This window comes from Nycticebus coucang, chromosome 12 (assembly GCF_027406575.1).
Source record: "Nycticebus coucang isolate mNycCou1 chromosome 12, mNycCou1.pri, whole genome shotgun sequence".
Lineage (NCBI taxonomy): Eukaryota > Metazoa > Chordata > Mammalia > Primates > Lorisidae > Nycticebus > Nycticebus coucang.
This window is the reverse complement of record NC_069791.1, coordinates 9,035,082-9,045,913: the sequence shown is the minus strand read 5'-3', so window position 1 is coordinate 9,045,913 and position 10,832 is coordinate 9,035,082. Positions and strand designations below refer to the sequence as shown.

Sequence of the window (10,832 nt, the reverse complement as noted above, 5' to 3'; positions counted from 1 at the left end):
TGAGAAGGTGTGGGCTGAGGCTCTGTCCACCTGCTCTCCCCCTCCCCAGTTGTCACCTCACCATTTTCCCAGGAGACCTCAAATCTTGATTGGCCACACAGGGCAACAACACACCATTGGGTTGCTTGTTCCTCAGCTGTCTGACTTGGCACCTTCTCACACCGTCTCTGGAGCTCTGAATGGTATCGCACGACAGTCAAGGCCAAAGGTGAGGAAGGAGGTAGGACAGGAGACCAGCTGACATGAGAGCTGTCCTCCTCCACTGTATTTCTCTCCCAAGGACACATCACCCCACACAGTGTCCAACCCCAACCAAACAAGCACCCCAGGTTTCATGTGCCTGTGGAGAGGAGAATGAACCAGAGTGGAATCTGTGGGGATTGAGAAAATAAAACATAAGATAAGACACAAGATATGAAAGATGTGTTCGGGAGTTCTGATGCAGCTGGTGACTGCGGCCGGCACCAAAACACAAAATCAGCTTTATTTTCTAGTATCTCAGCAGGGTTGTTTAGGGGGAAGTAGCATAGACAAAAGACATATTTTTGGTTTTATACTATTATTGGAAAATGTAAGTAACTTTCTCAAAAACAAATCCTCCTGTTTATAGTTTCTATCTAACTGTGTTAACATATGTTAAAAGGTAAAAATGGAAAGATCATAAGAATTTCTGCATAGTTCCTAAAGATTAACTAGACAAATAATGTGCTTCATGACTTCCAGCAGAAAAGAATATTGTTGTTTAGGGGAAGGAGGAGAGGCAGGTGGGGGGTCATTCTCTGAATGTTCCCCAGGTTGTAGGGGCCCCACTGCCTCACAGCCTGCTCTCCACACCCAGACATGGCTTCACAGGGCTTTTTCTGGCCTTGGGAGGCCCCAGGTGACAATGGCATCCCCCAGGAAGGTGGGCATGTAGCTCAGGGGGAGGTAGAGAAGCTTGGCGTCCCAGCCAGCTGAGTACCGGGTGCGGGGGTGGCAGGCGGTCAGCGCATGCTCCATGCAGTCCGTCACCTCAGACAGATTCAGGTTGCCTGTGGTCCTACCTTTTGCAGATAATAGTTTGAGGTCTGTTAAGGATGAGAAAGGACCTTTAATGTGCTGGCACATCCCTCCCATTCACACCATTCAAACCTCTACCTTAGGAGGAATCTTTCTAAGAATGCCCAGCCTACAGTGATGTTCCCCAATTCTACTCAATCCACCATTCCCAGGGCGTGGCCCACTCTTGCCCCAGGAGCAGCAGCTGCACACCAAGCCTCCTCTCCTCCCTGGCAGGGGATACCGGGACCACACAAGTAGAAGGTCTTTGCCAAAAGAGACTCAGCACAGGGACACGAGCCATCTCTACCCGGCTGGCCACAGGCCCAGGGTCTCTTCTCTCTCTGACTTTAGTTTCCTCTTCATAATAATGAGGCGACCAGAGCAGACAGTGGCCACCATTCCAGTAAGACTGCAGTCTTTCTCCAGGTGACCTGCTGAACACAAGGCACTTTTGGAATGGGACTAAAGCACCTCACTTTGTCGGGGTTGAGGGGTCAACTTCCTTCTGTTCCCCTGAAGTATTGGGGCGCTAATGATGATGGACCTAGGACTCTAATGAGGCTCACTTCTCTGCTCAGTGTCCACAGCTCACTTACAGGATGCTAGAAACTTTTGGCCATAGATCTCCTTGATCTCAGGGCTGGCATGGTCCCAAGTCTTCTGGACCATCCGCAAAACTCTCTCCATATTGGTCATGTTTGTCTCGAAGTAACCAGGCTCGATCACAACCACCTTCACCCCAAAGTGGGCGAGCTCCCTCCTGTAAGACAGACATGCTGAGGGCCAGGACTTCAGAGGTCTGGGAAGCAAAACACAGAAAATGAACAAACCCAGTAAGAAGCCAAGTCAAGATGGTGGTGGGATAAGCCAGAAATCCTGGCAAGTTGGCACATACAGCAGCCAGTGGGCAATATTTATGAGGATGGCCATGGGACAGCGGTGCACACCTGTAATCCTAGGACTCTGGAGGGGGAGACAAGAGGATCCCTTGAGAACGGGAGTTTAACACCAGCCTGAGCAAGAGGGAGACCTGGGCTCTACTGCAAATAGAACTATAAACTTGGTTCTGGGGCAGGTGCCTGCAGTCCCAGCTACTGTAGAGGCTAAGGCAAGAAAGATCCCTAGAACCCAGCAGTTTGAGGTTGCTGTGAGCTAGGCTGACACCTTGGCACTCTAGCCTGGGAAATAGAGAAGACTCTGTCTCCAACAAAAACAGAATCAAAAACAAAAACAAAAAGACTTATGAGGATGGGATTGGTGGTGTAGAGGGTTGACGTATTTTACAGACCAGGACTACCCGCCCTGAACCCCCTGCATTCAGGTGTAGGGCACCACTGCAGCGCCTACCCCCTGTGACCCCACATCCCATCAGCGTCATGACTGTCCCATTGCACTCTCTGAGCTTCTCAAACTCCTTCCTCCCACTCCCACCCCAGGAAATTCCCTTGGCCTTCAGTCCTGCCTTTCCACACACTGTTCTACTCACTGCACCCAGAGGGCATCTGGATGCCCGAGAGACAAGCAGCCGCCCTGAGTACACTGCCATGGGTTTCACTGATAACAGCACAAAGTCTGGCACGTGGGCAGAGTCAAAAACCTCCATAGCCCATGGCCCACCACTGTCACCTGTCCAACTCCCCACAACAGGCCTGGCCTTGCTGTTTGGGCCAGGAGGACCCTGCCACACAAGAGTCATTGCCCACTCACCATGGGTCTAGGCTGATGACATCCTCTCATGCAGGAGCCCTGCCCACCCTCCTTCACGGGTTGCCAGGTGCAGCTCTCCAGGTCTCAGCTCTCCCCACACATTCGCGACCCTCGCAAATCAGGGGTGAGGGTGCCAAGGCCAGCATGGCTGACTTGGTCACAACCCCTATAAGGGTTGGCGATGATGTTTTATATCTCTTGTGCCTCCGTCTCCCATTATCCAGGTTACTAGGTGAAGGACCAAAACCTGTCCCAGGGTGTGCTGACCCTCCACTCTCACTACCTTCCCTTTCTGTCTGTGGCACTGAGGCAGAGGCTACACCCACCCTCAAGTGCTCAGTCCATCCAAATAGTGCAGTGGCCACGGACATGGACTCTGCACCCAAATCATCCCTGGTCCTATCTGCTTCAGACGTGTCCTGTGAATAGGACTTTCTCAGAAGGCTCAGAACCATGTTACACCAGTTCTGAGGCCTAGGGATCCTCTGTCTACCAGAACACGGAGATGAGGGAAGGCTGGCTGAAGGGAAGGCTGGCTAAATCCAGGGAAGTGCCGGGCCACAAGGCGCAACAGAGGAACTCCTTGAACAGGAGCCTCTAAGGCTGTAATTCAATCAAACTTCTGAAAAATTCTATGACACCAAGTGTGAACAGAGCTCCTTGAATAAGGAGCCTCTAAAGCTGTAATTCAATCAAACTCCTGAAATATTCTGCCACAGAAGAAAAAGAACAATGGTTTTTTATGTCCAGGTTGGGAAAGGCACACTCACAGGCCAAGCCCCAGCCCAGTGTGATACCTGAGGGAGTCCGAGAAGGCCTCGACGCCGTACTTGGAGATGCAATAGCCACCTCCAAAAAGTGACACCCGGCCCAGCATGCTGGAGACATTGACCACGCGGCCCCTGGCCTTCCTCACTAAGGGCAGCAGGCTCAGAGTCACCTCGATCATCCCCAGCAGGTTCACGTTCAGTACTGTCACAAAGTCCTGCTTCGTCAGCCACTGGTTGGGGGCTGTGGGCCAGGCGGTGCCAGCGTTATTCACCAGGCCCCAGAGTCCTGAGGACACAGGGAAGATGAGAGCAGCACTGTGTTGAGCCTGTGCAGTTTAGTTTAACTCCCATTCCAGTGCAATTTATGTGTGGAGTCAGGAGGAGTGTGCTACACGGCACAAGGGAAAAGAGTGGAGGAGAGGAAATACGCACGTGGTGGCTCTGGGGGTTGTTCGGGTTTGCATGTTCTTCAAGCTGCTGAGGTTAGGGAGGGTCCTTGTCATCTCTGCTCCAGTGCCTGGTGCCCAACGTGCAACAGAGCCAGCCTTGTCAAGTGCATGGGCAGAGTTTGAGAAAATAGAGTGAGCGCTCAACAATATCTCATGGTGGGAGAGAGACAGAGACAGTAAAAGGGGAACGGGGGAAAGAGCCGAAGGGAAGTGCAGAGAGGAGAAAGGAAAAAGCAAGAAGAAAGGGAAAAAACCATGAATAATGGTTTTTTATGTCCAGGTTGGGAAAGGCACACTCAAAATCCTAAGAGTGGGGTAACCTAGTGAACAGGGCTACTTTGGACATCACGGGACAAGCTGTGACACAACCCGTACACATTCCAAGGCAGTATTTCCTCAGGAGGCAACATTCACCCTCTCTGCCTGAGAATCCTAAGTCCACCATGGAGTGGAAACTTGGGACAGATGGTAGGAGTCCTCATGCCACACCAGTGTCCAGACTGCACCCTTGCCCCTGGGAAGTGTCAACCTCTCCTTCCAGACTCTGCAGAGTTCACCCTTGACCTAACCTGGCCGGTTCTCAGGGCACTTAGCTCTCAGGAACAGTCTCTGAAATATATAGAGGGAAAAAACACAACATCAAGGCCAGGCACAATGGCTCATGCTTGTAATCCTAGCACTCTGGGAGACTGAGGTGAGTGGATCACCTGAGCTCTGGAGTTTGAAACCAGCCTGAGCAAGAGTCAGACCTGATCTGTGCTAAAAATAGAAATACTAGCTGGGTGTCATGTCAGTTGCCTATTGTCCCAGCTACTGGGGAGGCTGAGGCTGGTGGATCACGTGATCCCAAGAGTGTGAGGTTGCTGTAAGCCATGATGACATCATAGCACTCTATCAATGGCAAAAGAGTGAGACTCTTCCCCTTTAAAAAAAAAAAAAAAACCCACCCACATCATGAAGGATTTGAAATAGTTGAGTTTTGCAACTACAGACCCCAGGTCAGCAGGAGCAGGGTTTTCAGTGAGTGAGGGCTGAGGGAGCAGCATGAATGGAGTTTGAGTGCAGGAATATCAGAACATGAATCAGGCTTTGCAATATTAGTCTCCCCTCCTCCTGAAATTTTTCTTGGCTTTATAGAAATTTGTAGTCTTCGATCCAGTTATTTTACTTTATGTGAATAACATTACTAAGCATGTGAACAAACCTTCTTACTGAATTTTTAAAGAGATGTTATTTGTGCCAGAAAATGTAGGAATCAAACTTCAGCATCTGACAATATAGACTGCTTAAATAAATTACATTCTCTCAACGCAAACGTATAGACATTGAATATTACGTTTTGGAATAGACTTGATCACGTAAAGCTGATCCCAGAGTTCGTAATGTAGACAGCAATGAACTCTGGAGGATGGGCCGAGGGAGAACGTTGTTTTACCATAAGCCTCTTCTGTGTTTTCCTCAATGATCACGTTCTATGTTTATAATGAGAACAAAGCAGCATAATATAGTAGAAAGAAGAGGATTTCTTACTCAGTATTTGGTATGAAGTCCCTTTAGGGCTCCAAGCCTCAGTGTCCCCGTGAGTGAAGTGAGGACAGGTAATCTTACAGACTTTGGGTGGGGGTCAGGAGATTAATGTGAAGGAACCCATAAGAAAATGCTGCGATGTTGAAGCTGAATCTTGCCAGGCCCGGGCCCTGGTGTTCGTGGCAACCCTCCAGGGCCCAGCCTTCCTGTGGAGGGTTGACCTGACCCTGGGGTGCAGGCACAGTCGCTCTAGGACTGATGGTCTGGAAACTGTAAAGCTCAAGTCCTTGAAAATACAAACATCCTGGGAATCTTCCCAGTTAGCAGACAAAGTTTCCCCAACACAGAGACAGAAAAAAAAAAAAAAAACAGACACAAACAGTAGTCTGGGAGGTACCTCCATCCCCTACACGCTCCTTCACCCACTGGGTGACTGCAGCGATGTTCTCCGTCTTAGTGACATCCAGAGTCACCGTCTCCAGCCGGTGTGATGTCTGGGTCTTTAGCTGCTCGGCTGCCTCCTCTGTCCTGCACGCGGCCAGCACCCGGAAGCCTCTGGTGTCCAGCTGTCTGGCCAGCAGGTTCCCGAAGCCAGAGCCACAGCCTGTGATGAAGACGTACTTGTCTCGGAGGTGGCTTAACACCTGCCTCTCCCGGTACCAGCGCAGCAGGTAGTACAGGCCCACGAGGGCCGCCAGGTACAGCCACATGGCTTTCAGAGGACAGTGCCTACCAGCTTTGACTGTGCTAAATGTCTAGTACTCTCTGCTATGAGCTTTACAGAAGTCTCCCTATTATTAGGCAGTCTTGAATTTTTATCTCAGTGATGCTATGAAGAAATCGTCAGAGGGCTGATCAGACGCACTGTTAATTTTCCCCAGCCCCACCCCTCCCAGCCACTCCTCTCCCTCCTCCCTGCCATCCTCTGATCTCAGCTCACCACCCCCAGCACCCTGGAGCTTTCCTAACTTTGCTCTTATACTTCAGAGTCGTCCATGCTCATTTTGTCTCCCACTCAGTAAATGTTAACTCTGTAGCATTCCAGATGATGAAGCTAGTGTCATAGTATTACAGCATATTGTTCTGTAGCATAAAATCCCTGGAAGTCCCATAACCTTGTGAATTCGGGTATTTGTGAAGCAGGTGAAGTCAGAGGACCAAGAGGTACCACCCAACTCCAACGTGTACTTAGCCCAGGAATCAATAGGACTTTCTGAAAATGGATTCTTTGTGGAGTCCACTCTGCCAACATCATCAAAGTAGTGAAGACATAGTCAGCCGCAGCCTTGGATGCTCTGGGTGAACTGGGGGGATTTGTATTCGGTGCACAGTAGGAGCTTAAGGAGGGGTAGCCGTGAATGACACCTGAGGGACTCTCACTCCGTGCCACTGGGGGTGTGCCAGTGCCAGGAGATGGAGGTGTGGGGACTCTGGAGCAGGGGACGGGTGCTGAGGGCCGCAGGAGGCCACTGGCGAGGAGGGAGCCGTGATATCCACCCAGGATCAGGGACTTCGCCCATCCCTTATCGATCTCCTTCTGTTGCCGTGCCTGGTGTCTGTTCCTGTGACTCCAGGCTACTTGATAAACCTCGGAAAGAAAACAGTTGCCACATCTTTCGGAGGTCGTCCCCCCCACCCCAGGCTCTGTGAACACACCTGCCTCTTTTTCCTGTGGACCCACACCACTTGCCATCCTCAGACGAGGGGTCAACTCACTGGGCATGGGTAAAGTTTTTAACTTGTATTTTGGGGCAAAGGTAATCGAGATAAATTCATGGTGTCAAGGAAAGGCAAAAATGGGTCTGTGCCCTTAAAACCCTGAAGGAAATGAGCCCCAAGTCATCCTTCCTTGGAATTCTCTGCCCCGATTAAATCCCTGTTCTTAGAGCAAAAGATTTTCCCCAGAGTGTGGGGCCCACACTGTCCTGAAGGAAAGTGGGGCCTCCTTGGGGAGGCTGATGGTGGAAGCCCCAACTTCCAGGGAGTGGAAAGACCCGGGGTCCCAGGGGATACTGTGACTACTGAGAGGACGGTGTATTGGACATCAGATACCGGCAGGGTGAAGGCAGATCAGAATCAAGAAACTCCTTTTCCTGGGGCAATAAGGGAAAGAGACTGCTTACCCCTTTCCCTTGGAGCAGCTACTTTAGAATCTGTAGCTATGAATTCAGTTTCTGCCTTTTAAAAAGTGAGTAAATGTGAAAGTAGAACTGAGGAGTCCCCGCTGTACCCCAGGAAGGCCCCACTTCTCCACAGTGACAGGGGAATGGAGGGAGTAGAGGACTGAGGGCACACCAGGTGCCCAGTCCCTTAGGGCACTTTCTCTTTACCAGGCACCAGGACCAGGCCCCTGCGGGTGGCGGGGTGAGCTGGGGTGGGGCAATGAGGCAGCCGACACTATGGCTGAGTGAGTGATCAGTGACCAGGGAGGCCAGGAATCAAAATGATGCCAGAGTTTGTGAGCAACAAGTCCCAGTTTTGCCACTGGAAATTGGCATTCTGTGAGGTCCAGGCTAGAGGCTTACTTGAGCTCAGGAGTCAACACCAGCCTGAGAAAGTCAACACTGCCTGGCTCTGCTCATGTTATATTTAATGGATGCCATTGTTCACTCGAACAGCCATTTCATGTGGGCACTGCTGGTCAGGCCCTGACAAGGCCAAATGAGCCCATGTGCTGGCATATGGAGATCGTTATTCACTTCCCAGGCTACTGTCCAAGATAAGTTGGGGAACTGGACTCCCCAGTACCAGTAAAGGACCCAGGGCACTTTTTTTTTGAGACAGAGTCTCAGTTTATCACCCTCGGTAGGGTGCCATGACATCACAGCTCACAGCAACCTCAAACTCTTGGGCTCAAGTGATTCTCTTGCCTCAGCCTTCCAGGTATCTGGGACCACAGGCACCTGCCGCAACGTCTGGTCATTTTTCTGTTGTAGTTGTCATCGTTGTTTAGCCAGACTGGGCCGGGTTTGAACTCTATAGCCCTGGTGTATGTGGCCAGCGTCCTAACTACTTAGCTACAGGCGCCGAGCCGAGTCTTAGAGAATCTTAAAGGAGAATTTGTGTCAACTTTCTTTTTCCTATTTTCTAAGTTCGAAGTTAAAGTGAAAGAAAACAGTAAGTAGCGGGGGGTGGGAGAAAGATAGAAAGACATAAGTACAAAGGTGTACTTTTAATAAGGAAAGATAAAAGAAAAGAAAGTAAGTTTACATAAAAATAAACCTTGTGTAAAAACTTTTCGTCCTAAAATAACTGGTGGTTTAAGAAAAAAAATTAAGACAGAAACAACTTAAAAATTTCAAAAAAGATAGTTCATGTAAATCATATTGAAAAGAATTTATATATGATTTAGATATAATGAAAAGAAAATCTCTAATTAAAACAATAAAGTTTTCTGTTCTCAGTTTATAAGACTTATGTTTGAAGCCTCTTGGATTTTCGTTCTTGTACACGTGTTTAAATTAATGAGTAAATGCATCAAAAGTTCAGAACTCAAAGGGTCAATCTCCCCCTATAGGGTTAAAATACAAAGTTTGTTAAACTGTTTCTGTATATTTTTGCTTACTAAAAACTGTGGTTGCTATGTTACGGATGTCCTCCAGATAAGATAGCAGCACTCAGCAGAAGACCCAAGGTCAGGTACTGGTTTGGAACTAAGGGGGAAAAAAAAGAATCCTCTTTACTTTTTAAAACAACAGCTGCTTTTCTTTCCTAAATTGGTGCTGCTCTGTCTGGATCTTACAGTAACTGCATATATTCTTAACAAATGGCTTCTTTTGATTTATTTTATATTCTAGAATTTAATTTCTTCCCTTCTGTTTGTACTGACCCTGTTTCAAACAGAAGGGAAGAGTGTCAGATACTGACCAGTTCAGAAGGGAAGAGTGTCAGATTTCAGTGTCTAATTTCTTCCCTTCTGTTTGTACTGAAGCAGGGTCAGTACAAACAGAAGGGAACAGTGTCAGATACTGACCAGTTCTAATTTTCAGAACCTGTATTTGCAACTGCATAACAAGATTCATTGCTTCTCACTTAGAAGCTATCCACTTACAGATGCTGGCCACCCCAGGTGTCAACATTTACAAGACCAACCAGACATCCACCTGTATGAAAACACTGCTCTTACAAACTGCTGTGGCCCATTTACTGTAGCCCTCTAGATCAGCGGTTCTCAACCTGTGGGTCACGACCCACAGGAACTGTATAAAGGGCCGTGGCATGCTCTACATGCCATTGCTCTACATAGACATTCACTCCTTCCCCAACAGAGAGCGGATTGCAGAGCCCACCACTCACATTGCCCCTTCTCAGTGAACTAGCGGTCAGAGCAGTCAGCGGACTTTTCCCAAAAGTTGGGCTCTGTAAATCAGAGGGGAAATGTTAAATTAGGCAGTTAGTTAGACATGAGCAGGGTGGGTGACAGATACAGCTAGGCTATTTTGACAGTTTTGAACTGGCTTGAGTCAGAAGGGCCTGAGTTGTCATACTAAATTGTCACACTGAGTTAACATGGGAATGAAGCTGATCGAGACCTTCCAAGGGGACTCCCTTGGGATAGAAGCTAATCAATGTCCCAGGGACTTTCTGACATGGACAGACAGATGTGATCATATATCATAGTAACTTGAATTATTTTGGGAACAGCCTGATTAAACCCTAGGGAGGTCAGTCCCAAAAGAAAACAGAAACCATGTCAAGAGACTCCACAAGGACTAACCAGATGTTTGGTCTATGATAGAAGGTCTTTTGGACACACACACAGTTTGAGTAACAACATCCCTAACTAAACTGCCCTAAAGACCTGACTGGGATTTATGGGCTGTAAAGGAGGGAGAGGACACCAGGCTCTGGTGAAAGCATTACAACGCCCCACCTTCTTAGTCAGTTTAATGTGGACTGTAATAATTTTTCAAAACGTGGACATCCTACTTTTCTTTTTTTTTTGTGTGTGTGATTTTTTTTTTTTTTTTTGCCGGGGCTGGGTTTGAACCCACCACCTCCGGCATATGGGACTGGCGCCCTACTCCTTGAGCCACAGGCGCAGCCCGACATCCTACTTTTCTATTGGAATGAAAACGTATGGACTTATTTAGTTCACACTGTACTAAAATATGCCAGATTTTTGTTTAGCAGGAGAAACTTACATAAAACAGGTGTTTACTTTTTTTGGAGGGGGGGATAGTCTTACTTTATCACCCTTGGTAGAGCACCATGGCATCACAGCTCACAGCAACCTCCAATTCTTGGGCTTAGATGATTCTCTTGCCTCAGCCTCCCAAGTCGCTGGGACTATAGGCATCCGCCACAATGCCCAGCTATTTCTTTGTTGCAGTTTGGC

At 48.6% G+C, this 10,832-nt stretch overlaps 1 protein-coding gene across 2 annotated transcripts; it reads right to left on the bottom strand.

Moving 5' to 3' along the window:
• Positions 1–415: 415 nt before the first annotated feature.
• On the bottom strand, positions 416–6,225 carry LOC128561010 (retinol dehydrogenase 16-like). 2 transcript variants are annotated; one of them, XM_053554749.1, is made up of 5 exons: positions 5,892–6,225; positions 3,546–3,804; positions 1,638–1,801; positions 1,349–1,472; positions 898–1,067 (listed from the first exon to the last, which is right to left on the bottom strand). In XM_053554749.1, the coding sequence occupies exons 1-5, from the start codon at positions 6,202–6,204 to the stop codon at positions 1,040–1,042; spliced, it is 888 nt and encodes a 295-aa protein (XP_053410724.1). In that variant the 5' UTR covers positions 6,205–6,225; the 3' UTR covers positions 898–1,039. The 2 variants fall into 2 exon arrangements, with proteins under 2 accessions (XP_053410723.1, XP_053410724.1); XM_053554748.1 differs by lacking the exon at positions 1,349–1,472 and having other exon boundaries at positions 416–1,067; positions 5,892–6,219.
• Between the last annotated feature and the right edge of the window lie 4,607 nt (positions 6,226–10,832).